Here is a 20,157-nt window from a genome sequence, read left to right on the forward strand (position 1 = left end):
GTTCCTTAGCTCCTGAGGCTCTCAGCCCCAGCGGGCCCCTGGGGAGAGTGGCAGGACGGCAGGGGAGGCTGGCCACCCGCTCGGGGTTCTGTGGGGCATGAAATGGACCAGCGGGCCCCTCATCTCCGTCCTCAGGGAAGGCGGGAGCAGGTGTCCCCTGGGGGCCAGGGTGACGGGCCAGGGGCTTGCAGCGACCTCTCTGTCTGACCTGGGGACCGTCCTCTCCTCACAGGCCCTAAACAGGAGACAGTCAACGACTTCTGGAGAATGATCTGGGAACAGAAGTCTGCGACCATCGTCATGTTGACGAACCTGAAAGAAAGAAAAGAGGTGAGCCCCGCTGGCCTCTGACTCTTCCGGCTCGGCCGCCGCTGTGCGGCTGGGTGGGGGGTTACCGCTTCCTCTCCGCTTCTGCACTTTCTTGTCGCTGCAGGAGACAGAATGCACCCGGCAGCGCAGGCACTTCTATTTTGACATAAACTCTCTGTGTTCCAAGTATCCCACCGTCCTAGACAAGGATACAAAACTGCTGCCAGAACTTCCTTTTTTTCAGCCGAGGGTCGTCCCCGGTTGGCCCAACAGCCCTTCCTCCACGGGGGGAGCGATGGATTTTGATATATAGATTTTTAGTGTCTTGGGCATATAATGCGTTGGGCCGCAGACTATTAAAAAAAAAAAAGATTTCCTGCCTCCTACACAGACCAGCAAAATGCATTTGAAAAACAAGGCATCTTAAAGTACTATTCGCTTGTCACTTCAGTGGGTTTAATCAGCCACTTCTAATTCAAAGAGTAATGCATGTGCGTTATAAGAACTTGAAATCTCTCTGAAGAATAAAAGTTAAACTGGCTCATTTCCTCTCTGTGGCAAGGACTGTTAGCATCTGTCCCCCGCCCACCCAGGACTCCCAGGGAGGCAGCAGGCAAACCCCTCAAGCCATTTCCACCCACTGTGAGAGGCTGGTGCCAAACACAAAGCAAATCAATGTGGATTCTGTCGGGAGGTGACATAACATGTAATGGAGAGTAACAGGGACAGGGGTGGTCCTGGAGGGACAGCCACACCGAGGACAAGGCCAGGGCAGAGCTTGGTGTGCGCCAGCACTGGGCTCCACTTGGGGTGCACAGCCTTTCCATGCCCGGAGTCATTCGCTTTCTAGCTGAGGGACACAGACCCCTGTGGAGTAAAGCAGGACACAGCGTGACCGTGGCTCTGGAGGTGTGGAGCAGGGGCCGGGGCCCGGGCCGGGGCAGGAGTGCACGATTAGGGGCTGATGGTGGTGCCAGCTGGTGCCAGGGTTACCAGATGCACCTGGAGAGAAGCAGTGGGTCAGGGAGACGTGCGCGAGGCTGGGAGCAGTCTGCCGGCCCCGGAGCCAGGGTGCCCGCGCCTGGGGACAGGACAGCTAGAAAGGCATCAAGGAACCAGGGCTCGGGGCTCAGATGGCAGGGAGAGCCGGTGGGCAGAGGGGGCCTTGGGGGTTCTCAGCTGTGAGCAGGGGTCTGTGCTTTAGGAAGTGAGCTCACTCTCCAGAATGAAAGGGGAATTGGGAGCTGGAGGGAGGCCTGCTGGTGGCAGGGAATGGTTCTTCCCGCGGGTTCTAGCTTGGGGGCCAGAACAGGGGTGGTGGCCAGCAGCGTGGGCGGAAGGCGCCTGACCCCACCTCTGCCCTCTGTCCTCTCTGACCGCCACGGGGCTCCCAGCGAAGCCCAGGCAGCTCGGCTCAGGGCTCAGGGCTCGGGGATGGGCTGCCCTTTGAGGTGGCAGTGACGGCCATGGGGAGCTCAGCTGGGGTGTGCGGGGGAGGCAGCCAGCGGGCAGAGCAGCTGCAAAGTGCCCCCCGTTCCCCCACCTCCAATTTGTTCCGCGCAGAAAAGCACAGGAAGAGGCTCCAACCGCCGCTTCTGGTCAGGGAGAGGTGAGGGGTTTTCTTGTTTTCGAGGGAGTTGGGGCAGGGCTGGGAGGGCCACCCATCCGTGTGAATCCTGCCCCCGCCGCCCTCTCTCACCGGAAACAGTGGCAGGAGGCAGGGGGTTTCCAGGCGGGGACCCTTCCCTGGTTGTGGGGGCGAGGCTGCTGCCCCCGCGCTCTGCGCGGATGCTCTGCAGGCCCACCCTGGGAGAGGGGGCTGGCCTGGAGCCTCGCCTCCCCTGGACCAGCTGCCCTCTGGGCCCAGGCTTCTGGGGGCCTGTTTACCAACACGGAACATGGGACCGGTGCGGAGGCAGCCAGGCGCAGAGCACCCTGTCTCCCGTCCGTCATTCCGTTGCTATGTTACTTGACGGTTTCTCACGGCTCTTTGAAGCCTCCTACTGGATTTTTCCATTTCTGTGACTCAGAGCTGGCTGGCTTCTGTATGTTGATTTTCACTGTTTCAGATGAAATCATTTCTCAATAGAGTTCCCTTTTTCTTCATTGCTTACACTTCTGTTGTGGTCTCCCTGGCTTCGACATCCTGGTTCAATGTTGTGAAATGCAGCTGCTCTGGCATCTCATGATCTGACGGCAGGGAGGGGACGGCGTCCACTGTGTAGACGGGAGGCCGAGGCTGTGAAACCATCACACACACTGAGCCCTATAGGGGCCTGAGAAACAGCCCTTGGGCCCCCGAGTGAGAGTCTCGAGGTGAGAATCTCAGGAGGGTCCCCTGGAGGCCAATCCTGGCCCAAACCTGGACCTTCAGGGATTGGCTTCTCCTCGAGGTCCCTCCAGAGATGCCCAGGGCCAGGCTGTGGGAGGGGAAGTTGTCCCGTGGGTTCATCACACAAGCTCTGAGCTCTGGTGAATACCAGCTGCCTCTTGGTTTATAAGATGATTAATCCTCGTGACTTAACCCCTTAGCTGTGCTCTCTGGCATTTTCCACGGAAAACCGCCTGGTGTGTGGATGGCTTGCTGACCCCCAGGGCCTCTCCTGTGGCTGTAGAGCAGGTGTCTCCCCCTTAGGTGCATCCTCCTGTCCTCTTTGTAGGAGGATGGCCTGGGGTCAGGGGCTGGGGGCGCCCTGACCCCACCCTCTTGTGTTTATGCCATTTGTAGTTCTGGGGGAAGGAAGGCAGAGAAACAGCCTGTGACCACAGTCCCAGCTCTGCAGATTCCTGCATCGGCCTCTTCCTGGTTGGAGATGAGCCAGGAGCGCCCAGTGGACCACAAGCTCAGTACCCCTACGTGGGGGATGGGCGTGATGCAGATTAAGTCTGTCCTTAGCGCCGAGCAGGAAGAAGCTCCCCTCTGCATCCAGTGGGCAGTGTTTGGGGTGCACACGCTCCTGTAGGGCTTGGTGCAGCCCCGCCCCAGGTGGGGCCACTTCTGCTCAAGTTCCGGGGTCTGAAGGGAGCTGCTCAGACACATGGTTCAATCAAGATGTGAGTTTAATGAATCGATGAGTCAGCAAGACAGGCTTGTTGTCGAAATCACGAACAGCCCGATTCTGGTCTCAGTGAGACCCTTAACCACTGCGTGGTCTCTGTTTGCCCACTGATGAGATGGAAACACACGTCCCAGCTTGGAGGACAGTTTCCCTCGAGCCTGGTGTGTGTGAGGCCTTGTGTCAGTGGCCAGGGTCGGGGTGACGAGTTGATCAAAGGCCCCCACAGACCTGACGTTCCTGTTCGCTTGTTCCACGTAGGAGAAGTGCTATCAGTACTGGCCGGACCAGGGCTGCTGGGCCTACGGAAACATCCGCGTGTGCGTGGAGGACTGCGTGGTTCTGGTGGACTACACCGTCCGGAAGTTCTGCATTCAGTCAGTAAGCACTTGACATTCTTGACTTTCTGGAGAGGCGATCCTTCCAGAGAGCAGCGTTGAGAGTAAACCCAGGACTACGTTTTATAACGCGAAGAGCTTTGCCCCCTAATCATGCAGCAGCTCTGCTGAGTGGAGGCTGAGGCTGGAGGAGGTGCCTGGCGGGGCCGGGAAGGGTCATCAGTGGGTGGGAGACGTGAGTCCAAAGGAGCAAATGTTAGACAGGGCACAGGAGTCTGGAGACAGGGCCAGATGCTTCTGGCTCCCAGTGACCATTCTGGGTGAAGGAAGTTGAATCAGCTGGGGGGTCATGGAGTTTAGGGGGGTCCCCACTCAGTGGCACATTATTGCAAACACTGGAATGGTGAAGTGAGTTTGTTTTTTTTTTTAACAGTTTCAAAGTTATATCTGGAACATCTCAGTATTTTTCACACTCATTTCCTCCTAGCCCCCCTCCTCCTATAGGATTTAAGGCAGTCTTCAATAAAGATACCTGTATGCAAGGCAGATGAAATTTAAGAGAGATTTTTTAAAAAACAGAGAAAAAAAACCAGAAAGTCATGTTATCAATAATCAAAGGTAGAGTAATTGGTATAATTAGATCACAACATATGATTCTGAGGTTCCTAGAAGCCATAGCAAAAAGGGGAAGAGGCTGAGTTTTATAATTTTTACTGTCCCTGGCTTGCCTCCCTCCCAGAATATACAGACACTCCCAAATACTCTAAGTTTCTGTGGTCTGGAACAGAAAACCAAACTCCTGAGTTCCAAGTAATAAAACCTGAGAGAGGCTTTGAGGGAGGGGCTGGGAGGTCTCCTGAGGGTAGGCCAACCACAGCTCTCCCCTGCAAATTAAGATGCTTTTGGGAGTGAAAGCTTGTGCTGTCAGTAGTTACACAGGACCATCATAGGCACAAAGTCGGCACCCAGAATGTGAACACCCTGCTTACCAGTGGCGTCCACAAGCCACAGGGCCAGCCGCAGGAAAGTGTCTGGCTGCCCGGGGCCTGCCTGGCCCAGTCCTGGATCAGGTGCCCTTAGGCGCTGCTGTGGAGCGTGTCCGGAGCCGGCAGTGAGCGTCAGGCTCTCTCACTCGGGGGTGACCTGCCTTCACTGAGGGGCTCTGCTCACTCCTGGAAGGCGGAGGGGGAGCCAGAGCAAGCACCCTCAGAGTGTGGTGTTGTGGGGAGCAGGGGCCGTCCCGCCCACTCACGTGTCCCCGTGTCCCACAGCAGCTCCCCGACGGCTGCAAAGCCCCTCGGCTCGTCTGCCAGCTGCACTTCACCAGCTGGCCCGACTTCGGAGTGCCTTTCACCCCCATCGGCATGCTTAAGTTCCTGAAAAAAGTGAGGACGCTCAACCCTGCGCACGCCGGGCCCATCGTGGTCCACTGTAGGTACGTGCGGGCCGGGGCTGTGGGGCGGGCCCCCAGGGAGGACTCTGCCCCCAGTGGGAGAATGATCAGCAGATGGTATCGGCGTGTGCAGGGGGGCCGGCCGGGGCAATGCAAAACACCTCCCGGATACCAGGTGCGGCTGAGAGAATCCCTCAGGCCGCGAGCTGGAGGTCCATCCCCGTCCCGGGTAGCAGAGCCCTCTCACCCGTGGCCCCGGCGGGGAGCCTCACTGTCAAAAATAGCAGGAGTTGAGAGGCCCAAATTGATGGTGGGGGTGGGGCTCTAGACGGTCCACTTGGCCTCCCATTCACCACCCCCTGGAGACCCTCAAGTCACCTCCGAGAACAGAGATGGAAACCATGCCTCTACAGGGGACCCCCAAGTCTTAATACAAGGGCCCGTGAGGCTTGGAGCGGCTGGGGGCTGAGCCCTGGGCCCCAGCGAATAGCGGCCGGAGCAGAGCCAGCCAGAACCGGTGTCCTGGAGACCTGGTCTGTGGTCCAGTCTGCCCTTGGCCGGCTGTGGCTTGCCTGGTTTCCGCATGTGTGGTAGGAAGGACAGCCTGGGAGGGTGGGACTCACGTCGGAGGTGGGCTGTGCAGGACACGAAGCACTGCGCCCACCGCTGTGACTGCTCCTGAGGTTGTGGGAAGGTAGGCTCGGAAATGCCTGCTGTTTCCAGAGCGTGTCTCCCTCCGCCTCTGCATCCCCGGACGCCCTCCAGTTGTTCTCACACTGGGCTCTTAGTTGCTCTGGGCTCCCCAGTCCACAGAATCAGTGCACAAATTCGCCCCCCACAGCTCATGACTAAATGCCCTGTTTGGCTTCTGATACATAAAGGCACGTTCCTGAAAAGGCCTTGGACTTCTGGTTGGCCAACTGGCTTGTGCATGTTTTGTTTTCTAAGACAAAGGCACAAAAGACGAGACCGTCCCATTGCCTCGCTCCCCGTCCCCTTGGTGAACTCATGGTCAGAACCCAAAGGCGCTGGCTGGCTCTCTTCTGTGTCCCCCAGCGCCCCAGCCCAGGGGCTTCTTCTGTATCCCTCGCTGCCCAGGCTGGGAGGTTTGGGAGTCAGAGGGGAGATCCTAGCATCCTGGCCAGGGATGGAATCCTAGATCAGCCCCATTGGAGCCACTATGCATTACGTGAGGTGGCACCTGTAGGATTCCTGCTCCCTGGCGCTGCACGCTCCTCCCAGCAGCTGCACTGGAGGGGAGTGGGGCGTGGTCCAGCTCCACCTGCCCCCGTGATGGCGTCTTGGGGCAGATCCCATTCTTGCTCAGACTTCCTGAAAGCCAGAGTCTCCCGGTGGCTTCTGCTGAACACCTCAACACCTGTGTGGCAGGTTCAGAGCCCCTGTGCCACTGTGTGCAGGTGCCTTTTGTCCCCGGCAGCACCGTAATACTCAGAATGCCCCCATCCGTAACAGCTGGAAACTCAGTGTCCAAACTCTGACACCCAGTGAGCAGGGTCCTCCCTCCTTGAGCCTGGACGGAGGGGCCGGCAGGCCTGAGTCCCTGCACAGGGGTTTCTGAGAAACCCCTCAGAGATGTGGTCCCACTGTAACTGAGATGGTGGGGACCTCTGTCAGCAGCGCGTCATTTGGGCGGAGAGTCCAAACTCCCTCCGCTGGAGAAGCAGCTGGCAGGGGAGCTGTGCGTCCAGCTCCCGATAGCTTTACAAGGCCCGCTCAGCTCTGGACGGCAGGAGAAAAGGGGCGGCCTCTGTGTTGAGTTGAGGGGTGGCTGCAGGGAGCGGCTCAGTTCTGTTGTGTTCCGATCCCTCCAGATCCATTGTGCGTGTGCAACCTCAGGGCGCCGCCCCTCCCCCGCTCACCGCCTCCTTGCCGCAGGTGCCCGGGCAGCTGCGTTCACCTCTTGTCTTAGCTTCACCCTCTGCCCCACTCCGCACCGGGAATTAGCCTCTGCCACCGAGGACAGAAGTCGCCCCTCTGTGGTAGTGTTTTCCTTTGGTGCTGCTACTGCCCCCCGGCTCTCCCTCCTCAAGTTCTGCTTTGCTGGCGTGGCGGGGGGCGGGGGGCAGGGAAGCCCTTCTCTCCAGGGGGTGCTTCCCGCCCAAGCTGAGCCCCATGCCGGCAAACGGGTGGTCTGGGCGCTGCCTGGCAGCAGGTCGTGGGGCGACAGCGGTTCTCACACAGGGTCAGGGAAGAGGCTCACACCGGCTGGCAGCCCCCGGGGACTCCAGGGGGAGTGGACTTCATCTCCCCGTCCCCCCCAGTTCCTCAGGGTCAGGAGCGTGTACGGCCTGGGAGTGGAGGAGCTTCGTGATTTCCTTCTCTGCTCCCACACACCCATCCTCAACATCTTCTTAACCCCTTAAAAAGAGCCAGTGGGGGGCAGGTATTAGCTCAGGGGTAGAGTGCATGCTGAGCATGCACAGAGTCCTGGGTTCCATCCCCAGTACCTCCGTTAAAAAACTAGGACCGACACTCCCTGCCAGGCAGTCCCTGTAGAAACAGCAGGGAGGGGTCTCTTACTACAGCTCTGAGCTCCGCACCAACATCCAGAGCCCAGCAGGGAAGGACCCCCTGACCTGGGACCTTTCCTGGGGGAACAGACAAGGTCCCTTTGGTGCCAGGTGGCCTCTCGGCAGCCCCTCCCCCGCGTGTACCTGGGCACCTTGGACCCAGCCTCTAGTCGGCTGCTTCCTGGCCCCTTGCAGGCACCTGCTCGGTGGGGCATCTTTACCTGGCTCTGCACCTGATGGTTATCTCCTACTTTGAATTTGTAAAGAACTAAGACCTCTGGAGGGGGCCTCTCATGTCTGTCTGCTCTTCCCCCCTCCGCGCGGTGAGATTGGCGGGGAGTCCTTCTTGGGGGGGAGGGTCCTCACTGCCTGTCCTAGCACCATTTTGGAAATGAGCCTGAAGCAACGGTACCAGCCTCCCCCAGAAGAGGAACGTGGGGGAACTTCATTCATTACATTGTGAGCCTTTCTGTTTAAAAGCTCACTTTCATGTTTTAGAAGAGGTTAACGCTGCCGGGGCAGGAAGGGAAAAGCCCGGTTCAGCCTAGCGACGGACGCCCTCGGCTGCCGCACGCGAGTCAGGGCCATCAGGGTTTATTTGTTCAGCGATGCTGGCTGAGGTCATTTGTGTGCCCACTGAGCCCTGGGAGCTGGGGAGACATGTGTGGACCGTCCGCTCTGGCTGGTGGTGATCAGGACGCGACAAGTCCGGGAGTGGGGAGGATTTCCTGGGAGCACAGTGGGGAGAACACAGGGAGGAAGGGAACCCACACCCAGGAGAGGAATCTGGCCGCTTCCCGGGGAGGACACCTCTCAGTGGAGCCCATCTCTAGGGGCCAGCTGGCTTCCCCAGCCCGGGGGCGAGGGCTAGGGTCGCAGACAGAGCCAGCTGGTGCCGCCTGTTCTCATGACCTTGGCTCAAGGGCCAGCAGACCTGGCCTGGGAGCCTCCATGCTTAGGAAGAGCCTGGAAAAGCCATATTAAGGGTGACAATAAAAAAAATTCCAATTACACAAGTGATAACGAGAAGACAACATTTGGTAAGCGAAGAAAGACTCCCCTGTACAGCTCACACGATGTGACAGCCGCTCTGTTCCGTAAGCCTTTTAACAGTTTCTAGAGGACCCAGATTTGAGATCTTTTCACTAGGGTCGTGGTGCCCTCTGGTGGTCTCGCCTTGGGTTTGCTCCTTATTAACCAAACGAGGTTTGTGTTCAGTGATGAGGTCTCCTGTCCAGGGCAGCCTGTCCCGACCTTCACTTAGGGCTCACGACGTGGCCTCCTCCTTTCTCCCCAAGCGCGGGCGTGGGCCGGACGGGCACCTTCATAGTGATCGACGCCATGATGGACATGATGCACGCCGAGCAGAAGGTGGACGTCTTTGAGTTCGTGTCCAGAATCCGCAACCAGCGCCCACAGATGGTTCAGACCGATGTGAGTCACGCCCTCCTCCTCCGGCCGCTTGCCCTGGCGTGAGCGTCACAAAGCAAACCCAGACGTCCCAGCCACCCAGCAGGCATGCAACTTTCCCCGAGATGTGCACATAGGGCAGGGCCCAGCGGGGAGGACGCCCGCAGTGACGCCCACTGTCACCCTGGCCCTGGTCAGAGGCCACCAGGGGTCCTTATAAATGGCCATTAGTCTGACTTTGCCCCCAAACCGCCTCCCCTTTGCATAAGGAAAAGAGAACGGCTCCCTCGGAGCTCCTCTGGGTCTCCCCGCAGATGCAGTACACGTTCATTTACCAAGCCTTACTGGAGTACTACCTCTACGGGGACACTGAGCTGGACGTGTCCTCCCTGGAGAAGCACCTGCAGACGCTGCACGGCACCACCACCCACTTCGACAAGATCGGGCTGGAGGAGGAGTTCAGGGTAAGTGCCGACCTGCCCTAAGGGAAGACGGGACACCCTTTAAACGAGGCTGCTCTCAGTCGCTTCGCCTCTTGATTGACCCCAAAAAAGGCCGGGGAACTATCCTGCCCGTGACTCTCAAGGGAATAATAATGGGGCTTTCGGAGCTTAGCAGCCGGCTGGGGCAGGAAGCAGGGGGCGATGGGCGTGACGTGGAGGCACTTCTACTTCCCAAGACTCAGGACGTGTCTGGAGACAGACAGGTGTTCCCTCTGAGCAGGTGCCCTTGACAGTAGTGCGCTAGGAGGTTGAGCACCCTCTCGGGAGTGGCAGCGTTTTAACTGCAAGGCTGTGTCCCTCTTGGCTGCAGAAACTGACAAATGTCCGGATCATGAAGGAGAACATGAGGACAGGCAACCTGCCGGCCAACATGAAGAAGGCCAGAGTCATCCAGATCATCCCGTGTAAGGCAGCCCGGCCGCGAAGTGTAGACGCCCGAGGCGGGTGCCGAGGGGCTGCCACCCTGTGAGGGGCTGAGAAGTCACTGACCGCCCACCTCAGTAAACCAGCAGTCAAGGGCTGGGCGCCTTCTGGGAGCTCTGTCAAGTGTGGGGAAGAGAACGCCCACCTGTGGAGGCACGAGGGACCCAGGCAGTCTGGGCGGCAGCTTGTGACCTGGGCTTGGAGGCGGGAGAGGGAGGACTTCCTGGAAGCGGAGAGATTAGCTTCAGGCATGAGTCAGTGCCTCCTGGTTCCGCATCTCATTCACTCCTCCCCCAGGCCTGGGTGGAGGCAGGGCACCCCCTGTACACGGGCTGGGGTTGGGATCCCTGCCCAGGCCCTGCAGCAGGACCTGAAAGGAACTCAGCTGCGACCTTCCGGGAAGAGGCCTTGGGAGGGTCAAGGGGCGGGAGGGGAAGCACCGGGGCACTGGGCTGCCCAAGGTCGCGGGAGAGGCAGGGCCTGCGGGCCTGGCAGGAGCAGAGGCATCCGAGGAACCACAGAGGGAAGTGGGCCGGCGCCCGTCTTGCAGGGAAGAGGAGAGCCTCACTGCAGACCTCCGCTCCCTGGACACGAGCTCGGGCGGGAGCAGGGTGCCCGCCTGGCCACACGCCTTTTACTTCTGAAATGTAGCACCTTTAACACTTATATTTTGGTATGAGTGACTTCACTTTATGACCAGTGAAAACCATAGAACTCTCCTGCCAAAACACAGTTTCCCCGGGGCCATTTTACGTAGCCTGTTTTATAAAGTGAACCTTCCGAGGAGCTGACTTTATTCAGCGATTTCATGAAGAAGTTTTGTATTCGGAAGCTTGTAGCAGCACGCAGGTTTGCAGGGCAGAATGGGGCTTGCGCTGACCCAGGGGACACACTGCCTTGCAGATGACTTCAACCGCGTGATCCTTTCCATGAAAAGGGGCCAGGAGTACACGGATTACATCAACGCGTCCTTTATAGACGTGAGTACAGTGGCTGCGCCGAGCCTGGCGAGGCTGGGCGCCCCTTCATCCCCGATCACACAGACCCTTGATTAACTAAGTTGCGTTCACAGTCAGAAAGGATCGACGCACCCCCAGAAATCTAAACCGTTCCATTCGCGGAATCGCTTGATTGAAAACACGAACCAGGAGCTCTGGGAACAGAGGATGGAGCTGCACTGTCAAGCAGTTTGCTGGTTTTCCATTTTGCCTCCAGTGACAGTGACTTCTCTTTCACATCCCTGTTACGCCCCAGTCCCGTTACCTGTGCTTACACACGCATCCTCTCCCGTGAGCTCTGCGTGGATGACACGAACGTGTCCAGGCACACGGTCACAGGCTGCCTCACACACAGCAGAGTCAGCTGAAGAGCGAGCGATAAGGAGGTGCAGCCAAGTCTGTGCGAGGGTTCCCATTTGCAGCTGAGAACACGGTGCCAGGGGTCGCTTGGGCCCGAAGCGGGGACCTGGGATTTGAACCCACTTCCTCTAGCTCCACGCCCAGGCTCTCTGCCCCACCGCGATGCTAGCTTAGCGATAGCACACACGGGCGTGTTAGAACCAAAGCCGGCGGGAGCAAGGGGTTTATAACACCCATTCAGAGATGCCCTAGGAGTGGAGGCGGGCTGCCTAGTTTGGGCACCTTGACCTGTTTTCTGTGCATGTGCGTGTGCGCACGTGTGTGTGTGTCGGCTGGGGCTCGGCTCAGGCCCTGCAAGCCTGGGGGGCGCTACCTCTCACCCGGCCCCAAGCCGTCCCAGACTCACGAGCCCCGCCGCGGCGGAAGCGAGCTGGAGGCCAGGCTTTAACCTCTGCTCCCATTTGAAGGGCTACCGGCAGAAGGACTACTTCATCGCCACGCAGGGGCCCCTGGCACACACGGTGGAGGACTTCTGGAGGATGGTCTGGGAGTGGAAGTGCCACACGATCGTGATGCTGACGGAGGTCCAGGAGAGAGAGCAGGTCAGGGGCGCCCCGCAGCCCGGCCTCCGGGGCGGCTCGCACACAGCAGGGGCTGCCCGCCTGATGTGGCCACGGTTCAGCCTGTCTTTTGTGATTGAGTTCTTTCACTTAGCGTGATGTTTTCAAGGTTCATCCGTGTTGCAGCATGAATCCGCTCCTCATTCTTTTTGTTTTATTACGCAAATGTACCACACTTTGTTTATCTGTTCATTGGTTGACGGGTATCTGTGTCGTCTCCACTCTTGGGCTGCTATGGATAACGTCACGAACTTTCATGGACATGCTTTGACATGGATGCATGTTTTCATTTCTCTTGGGTGGATACCTAGGGGTGGAATCCTGGGCCTATCATAACTACCTTGCAGACGTTTGGAGGAACTGCCAGACTGCTTTCCAAAGCCGCCGCCCCGCTTTATATTCCCACCAGCAATGTGCAAGAGTTCCAGTTTCTCCACATCCCCATCAACACTTACCATTATCTTTTTGATTAAGGCCATCCTAGTGGATGTGTTCTGAGCCTTGAAAGAAAAAAATCTTTTTATAACACATAGATATGTTCCTAAAGAAACTGCTCTTCAGCTTTGCCTGCTTTTGAACTTTGTACAAAGGGTACCATCACCGTATGTAGGCTTCCTGCACGTATTTTTCCGCTCAAAATTCTGTTTCCCTGTATTGATGCCTGTAACTGTGGCTTATTCATCGTTATTTCCTTATACACCACTGCACGAACTACACATCATGCATCCATACGTTTGTCCCCTCTCCCATCGAGGACATTTGTGTTGATTCCATTTTGTTGTTTTACAAACAGTGCTGTAGGCGCAATCTTGTGCGTGTCTCGTGCCGCACAAGGAACGGTAGGTTGCAAAGAGACAAAATGCTGCACTGGAGAGCATTATGTGAAAGTCTGAATTTGAAAGGTAGCTCTTAATAGCTTTCCAACGAGGTCATGGTTTCCACAGTGGACACGATGACTTTCATTTATTGACATCCTTAATGTTGTCTGGCATCCTCGTTTTTATTAAATAGGTTTAAATGTCATCTCTCCACGCCTCTGATTTGCAGCCCTGAGCTCAGACGGCACTCTGTATGTTTACAGATGGCGTATTTCCTCTTGTGCAAAGTGCCTGTTCATGCCTTTCGCTCATTGTTCTGGTGTGTTTTTGCCCTTTTCTAACTGATTTATAAGATTTCTCTACGATTCCTTGGTACTGAGCCTTGTTGGTGTTTGTTATGTGTTGCAAGTGTCTTGTCCCAGTTAATTCCCTGTCTTTTCACACCCTTGGTATTTGTTGATGACATGGAGTTATTTTATGATAATCTGATGTTGCAGTCTTTTGTGTCATAGTGAGCTCTTTAGGGATCTTGTTTGGCAAATCCGTACCCACAATGAGGAGACATTTTCTTCTTCTAAGGCTTTCACAGTTTTGTTTTCTACTGTAAGTCTTACCCTCTCTTGGTTTGTCATTAAGGTTCAAGGCTACCATGTATGATAGAGCAGGTTGTATACACTGTGCAATTCCAGGAGGGGCTGGGGCGTTCATATCAGGCCAGGTCGGGTGTGAATTAGGGATCCAGTTCTCTTTTCCTGTATAGAAAACTGATTTCCCAGCTCCATTTATTGACTGGTCTCCCCCTTGTGTCACGTCATTTCTGTTCTCTATCAGAGTTTCAGATACACACATGTCTGTTTCTGGACTCTCTGTTCTGTTCCCTTGATCAACAGGCATTAATAGCATTCATATTAGTATTCGTAATTTTTTTCTCAGTCAGACAAAATATGTTAAATGATTTGAGAGCAATTTGGCATCATATCATCCAAACTGCTAGCAGCAAGTTATCTATTATGAGACTTAAATTCCTATTTTATCCTCCAAGGATAAATGCTACCAGTATTGGCCAACAGAGGGCTCAGTGACTCATGGAGAAATAACGATCCAAATAAAGAGCGATACCCTGTCTGAAGCCATCAGCGTACGAGACTTCCTGGTCACCTTCAATCAGGTATTGTTGTCAAAGACCTTGAATCTCTTGGGGACAGAACACACTGCAGTCATCACCCGGGGTCCGCTTGTCATTGTCCCAGAATGTCCTGCTGCTTCTGGCTTCTCTGGAGCCCCACATTCATATCAGTGGTCAGTGTGGACAGTAGGGAGCCGCATTATCAAGTGACAGATCTCTTAGAAAATGTGACCTCCGTGTCACCTCCTTGCTGGAGCGTGAGGATGGCGGGGCAACTCCCAGAGGCATCCCACTGCCTCCCCTCCTCAGGACAAGTAGCAGCGGCGAGGGGCAGGAGGGAAACAGTCACTAGCGGAGTCACAGAGGCCGCTCTGCTGCCCTCTGCCAGGCCCGTTTTCAGAGCCCCCGGCCGTCCCCCTCCCCATGGGGTCTTGGGCCCTTCTCCTGGTCAGACTAGGAACTCTGCGTGTCAGCCATGGGTCAGGTGCCTACCTTTGATTCTGAGCTCAAGACGGTCAGTACAGTGAAGCCTGGCTTTGCCCGAAGGTCACAGAACAACCCGGGCCACTAGACTCAGAAACTCATCTCCAGCCTTGAAGGGACAAGTGGAGTCCTGGCTTCTTTTAAAAAAAAAAAAAAAGGATGACCCCTGTTCTCTCAAGCAAGAGTGCCCAGGACCCCATTAGGGGGCCTGGAGGGCCCTGGGGGCTCCGGGCCGCATCCTCTGGGTGTTCTGACCCCCACGCAGAAGGAGCCGTCACTAGCTTTCTGCTTTAAGATGACCGCAGCCCACAGACACCCTGACTGGGGCCCTCAGGCCAGCCAGATGGGAGCTCTACTGGCCACCGAAGACCTCGGGAGGGCTCCCCGTCTTGGCTTGAGTCCCTGGGAGGGCAGGCAGACTGTGACCCACCCCAGGTGGGCAGGGGCCTGTGATGGGGCAGCACTGAGACGCTCTTCCCGCCGGGCAGCCCCTGGCCCGCCAGGAGGAGCAGACCCGGATGGTGCGACAGTTCCACTTCCACGGCTGGCCAGAGATCGGGATCCCTGCCGAGGGCAAGGGCATGATCGACCTCATCGCCGCTGTGCAGAAGCAGCAGCAGCAGACGGGCAACCACCCCATCACCGTGCACTGCAGGTGAGCGCCGCCTCCCGGTGGGGCGGATGCGGACCCCACACCCAGCTCACTGCTCCCAGCAACATAATTTCCCTGGCCTGTAGTTTCTACCTTGCCTTACGCATGTAATAAATTTACATCAGTGCACAAAGGCCATCTTAGCATACATGCAGAAGTATTTGGGGAGGAGTCAGGAAATGACTCAAACACACATTTCTTTGTTGCTTTTTAAGTGTTAAAAAAAAATTTCCAGGCACAGCTCAGACAAACCCTGAACTTCAGTTGTCTTTGTTTTGAAAGACAGCCTGGCTGAGGTGCCCACCCAGCAAACAGGAGGGTCTCCTTGAGCTGCTCAGGGATGTCCAGGCCGGGGTCTGCAATGGAGCGCCCCCAGCCTTACTCCATCCTGAAGCCTCTCAGTCCAGCTCCCAAGTCAGGACCAAGGACAGAGGGACGGACAGAGGGACACACCTCTGGCAGAGGGTGGGAGGGTGGGGACACCTGGACACATTGAAGCACCCCAGCAAACACCTGGATAGACAGCATTACGGGGGTAGAGACCGAATCTGACCAGATCTGAGGACGTGCCAGCTCCCCTTCCCTCTGCGCCAGGACCCTCTGCAAGCGGGGCCTTGGCCACCCTTGCAAAGCTCTTGCCCACAGAGTCTGTGCTGTTTAATCCCGAGGGTCCTAATTTGCTTCTAAAGCTGCGCTTCTGTCCCCTTCTCCACACACGTGGCTCCCGTTTTTTGTGAGTGCCTGCTGCTCCGCCCCCAGCCCTGCTCCCCACACCCAGCCCTGCAGCCAGCAAAGCACAGCTGAACAGCGAGGGTTTGTTTCCTTGTCTGAGACCCGCCTGGCGCACTTCTGGCCTGGCCAGCAGGTGGAGTGCATGCTGTGGTTTGCAGTCCCTGGCGCCTTCATAGACATCCTTTGGGATAAACTGGAACTGAGTTCCTCGGTGTTCCATCTCTGCAAACCCAGGCTGAGCTTAGCACGTGTTGGGCACCAGGGATACGAGACCCACAAGGGCATCCCATCTGTGGGAAGGCAGACGCAGAGACTGGAATCTTAGAACCAGCCCACAACTGGGATTCTGGGGCCCAGAGGGCAGCCGTGCATCCCCAGAGGGCTCCCTGGAAGAGGCCAGCCAAGCCTGCCTCCCTTAGGCCTGCTTTCTCCCTCCTAAGAGGGTCTGCTCTTGTGGGTATATCCAGTCTGTCAAGCAACTGATCATCTTAAACGGAGTAGACTCAGATCTCCATCGCTGGGAAGTGTTCGTCCATTATCTGACCCCTTAAACCCCGCCTTGCACACTTCCCGTCTCAGAAGGTGGGTCTGCACAGCAAAGAGAGTCTGGGCCAGGACCTCCTGTCCCTCGACCTGAACCGGGAGGGGCTTCACTTCTGACAAGTTTCCAGGTGATGCTGGTGTGACTGGTCCCGGCGCCCCACCGAGAACCAGTGGTCTACACAGGGAAGAGGGGAGCGGTTCTGCAAGGTTAAAACCTTGTGACCGGTCCTGATGAGACTCAGGAGGAGTCTGTCTGTTGCAATTAGGCAAGTGTCTTGGGGATTTTATATTTGCTGACTCTTGGTCAAAAGCTAAAGCCACATGCAAATGATCGTTAAAAACCCCGACCGCGATCCTTGCGGTGACGGTTTCTTCAGTCCTGGGGGCCGTGGATTCTCATCCCCATGGGCTGGCTTGGGCATCTCATCAAGCACGTTTTCCCCACAGCGCCGGGGCCGGAAGAACAGGGACGTTCATCGCGCTCAGCAACATCCTGGAACGAGTCAAAGCTGAGGGGCTTTTAGACGTATTCCAAGCTGTGAAGAGTTTACGACTTCAGAGGCCACATATGGTGCAAACCCTGGTAAGAACCTGTTTCCAGGGGAGTCGAGACCCATCTGATGCTGAATTTGATGTATGTTTCGTTGAAAGAGTTCAAGTGGGGCGGAGGGGGGGAGGTAAGTTTCCAAGAAATAAAGCTAAAAGTTCCAGTCAGTTTACAGTAAAGTTTTAGAGACTCCCTCCTTCCTTCTCGGGCTGGGGTCTGTCCCCTGGGCAGGACACGAACGGAGGGGCACATCCAGGACGTCCTGTGATGAGACCCCCAAGACAGAGGCCCTGCTGGTACCAGCTGCTGTGTCAGAGTGAGCTCTTCCACCGGAGCCCAGTGTGCATTTACGGATGGACCAAGCTCAGAAGCAGCTCTGACGTTTCCAGTCCTGGTTCTTGTAATCTTCTGCCGTCCACTGTCTGTCTGGACTCTTCCTTGGCTGGGTCTCACTCAGCCTCCAGACACTGTCCAGGGGGCTTAAGGAATCCATTCAGTGAGCAGTTGCTCCGTACATCCTCTTGCACTTGGTGGTGAAAACACACACTTCCTGGTTTGCAGGAGAGATGCCGCCTCACCAAATCCGGTGATTGTTTGCAGCCTCAAGTGCAATTTTAAAGGCTGTTCATGCCTGTCCCTTTCCCCGGGGCTACCTGCTTTATTTAGGCCTTGCCCTCCCAGCCTACTCACTCTCCTTGCTAGCTCAGTCCTGACTCAGGCACTTGGCCTTCCCTCCTGAGGACTGAGGATCTGGTGGCAATTGCAGTAACAGGAAGGGAGGAGCCCCCCATCCCTTCTTGGCTCTCCCAACAACTTCCCTGCAATCTCAGGACAGGAGGTTCCTGCTTCATCTTTTCTTTCCCTGGAAGGCCAAGCTCCTCCCTGTGCCAGCTGGACTGAGATTTCAGAAGGGCCGGACAGGCTAATGTTTGGCCTTATTCAACTCGAAAGCCTATAGATTTTTGGGGTGGGTAATTAGGTTTATTTATTTATTTGGTAGAGGAACTGGGGATTGAATCCAGGGCCTTGTGCCTTCCAGGCATACGCTCTACCACTGAGCTATATCCTCCCCTGCGATTTTTGTTCAGTGTGAATTTAGGGAAGAGGCTGAATCCAAGGTGTTGGGAAAGAAGAGGAGGGGGCTGGGAGCCGCCCTCAGCCCCCCTGCTTCCCCATCTGCCATGTTCTCTGGGCCAGCAAATGGCCAGGGTCTGCAAGTACCCAGACCCTTTTACTGCCCTCTGTTGTTACTCGAACCTTCGGGGTCCACCTCCTGCCAGCTGATGTTATGTATACAGGGTTTTCTGAGATGCACAGTAGGCATGCTGAAGAGTCCTACCATCAACAATTTCTCCATCTTTATTATTTCTTCCTTTGAGTGCCCGTTATTCGGGGTGCCACACACCCTGCTCGCTGGTCCCCCATTAACCCGCCACCTACCTGGCTCTAGTCTTAACCACCTCACAGAGCTTCTGGGAAGGCAGGAGTCAGATGCTGTACAAGTGTTGAAATAGGTTAAGAGCCTTATGCAGACGCAGACGTAAGGCATTGTCCTTCGCATCCTAGTAACACTTACATGTAACAATGTCCCTTTTGTAGTGTAAACTTCGGCTTGAGAACAATCTATAGTCCTAGCCTATTTAACTTCTATAGGTTACTTTTTGTTACATTATGAAGTTTGATGCTAAGTACACTAAATTTTTTTTTCCAGTTCAAAAGTAGTTGTTTTTTCATTTAAATATGAAAACCTAAAGAATCTTTCACCCAGACTGTCCTAAATACACTCAGCTAAGGTGAAACTAAACATGGACATCTTCTCTCTAGAAAAACAGCTTTATTTGGAAGTGTTCATGTGCCTAGAAACTAAGTGAAGCAACGGAAGCCAATGTGTATTAGGGTATAATACAGTATTTTAATAACTAATCAGATTTTTTATGTCTTCCTGTTACTGTTTCTCCTAATTAAATCAATCACATATTTTAAAAATATTATTTTAATATGTTCTTGCTTTTCTTTTTCAGGAACAGTATGAATTCTGCTACAAAGTGGTACAAGATTTTATTGATATATTTTCTGATTATGCTAATTTCAAATGAAAACTCCTGCCTTAAAATATTTTTTAATTTAATGGTCAGTATATTTTGTAAAAATCATGTTAATTTATTTCATAGTTGGCATTAATATCCTTCCTAATTTCTTTGTATATATTTTGTTACGCTTTAAAGGCCACTTGCAGTTATTAAATCTCAAACACCCCTTTTAAAAACTGGAATAATGTATTAAGTTCAAATAATATCCCATAAAATATATATTTCTGCTAATCAGTAAAAATATTTTAATTTTTCATTAGATTCATATTGTATAATTTCACACAGTCAGCATGTCTAAATGTTAGAAGTCTTAACATGCCAAGTGTGTTTACTTACACAAGATACTAACCACAGCGTCATTAGGAAACAGTCGAGGACTCAGAAATCAGTGGAAAGTGGACTTCCCTGACACTGGTTTCACAGCCCCGAGCAGCAGCAGGTTTTTGAAAGCAAACCTTTGGTGAAGATGCGGTGGAATAGGGGTTGTTGCAGTCCTTAATCTCGACCCGTGTGGTTTATCTTTGCATTTAAAGATCAAAGGAGACTTTACAACCCGAGTACAGGTCTAAAACACACTGGAGTAGTTGGTGACTATTATTAATACTTAGAAATGCATTTATTCAAGGCTGTGGCATGCCATCTTGGCTGGACGGGTGAGCTGGGAAGGCTGGTGGGCTCATGTGCCCACGGCTGTGGGTCCAGCAAAACCAGCCCTCAGAGTTTCTCTCCCAAGACGCTGCGTGCTGTCCGTCTGTCTGGGTGTTTGACTCAGATGGTTCTCTGAGACTCACGTGACAGAAAAACCACTTCCCATTCCAAAAGGTCAGGTAGAGCCAGGCGTCTCACGCTCACGGAAGCAAAGAGCGCCCGCCTGGTAGAAACAGAACAGCCACAGGCAATTCTGCGTTAAACTTCTTGAGAAGCATTTTGGTATTTGAAGGTCTCTTGTAAAAACCAAGACTGTAAGAAAAGAAATCTTGAAATCTAGATTTATACAGTTTTTAAGTCCCACTCCTCAATATTTAATAAAAGAAGAAGAGAAATCCTTAATCTGAAGGCTAACTTATTTTTGAATGGTTACTACTGAGGCCCCTGGCACTGGATGCTAATGATCCCAGAGCCAGACGGGATTGGCTTTTGGGACCAAAACAAAGGGGAAAGGATGCATGTAGAAAGGTTTAATCTAACAGCGATCAGTCTGGGACATTCAGGTGTCTAGATGAGT

At 54.7% G+C, this 20,157-nt stretch overlaps 1 protein-coding gene across 8 annotated transcripts in view; it reads left to right on the forward strand.

Moving 5' to 3' along the window:
• Positions 1–20,157, forward strand: part of PTPRE (protein tyrosine phosphatase receptor type E) — a 149,200-nt gene that overhangs the window by 127,028 nt on the left and 2,015 nt on the right. For 5 of the 8 annotated variants that reach the window (XM_072972113.1, XM_072972109.1, XM_072972114.1 and 2 more), the window contains 12 exons: positions 233–330; positions 3,627–3,746; positions 4,975–5,138; positions 8,926–9,061; positions 9,352–9,501; positions 9,851–9,944; positions 10,867–10,943; positions 11,789–11,923; positions 13,802–13,927; positions 14,857–15,023; positions 16,743–16,878; positions 18,864–19,191. In XM_072972113.1, the coding sequence (XP_072828214.1) occupies positions 233–330; positions 3,627–3,746; positions 4,975–5,138; positions 8,926–9,061; positions 9,352–9,501; positions 9,851–9,944; positions 10,867–10,943; positions 11,789–11,923; positions 13,802–13,927; positions 14,857–15,023; positions 16,743–16,878; positions 18,864–18,938 (1,478 nt within the window). In that variant the 3' untranslated portion in view covers positions 18,939–19,191. Of the gene's footprint in view, positions 1–232; positions 331–3,626; positions 3,747–4,974; positions 5,139–8,925; positions 9,062–9,351; positions 9,502–9,850; positions 9,945–10,866; positions 10,944–11,788; positions 11,924–13,801; positions 13,928–14,856; positions 15,024–16,742; positions 16,879–18,863; positions 19,192–20,157 lie in introns of those variants that run through there. The other 3 variants (XM_072972110.1, XM_072972111.1, XM_072972112.1) reach the window with 2 other exon arrangements.

The sequence above is a fragment of the Vicugna pacos genome, chromosome 11, assembly GCF_048564905.1.
Source record: "Vicugna pacos chromosome 11, VicPac4, whole genome shotgun sequence".
NCBI lineage: Eukaryota > Metazoa > Chordata > Mammalia > Artiodactyla > Camelidae > Vicugna > Vicugna pacos.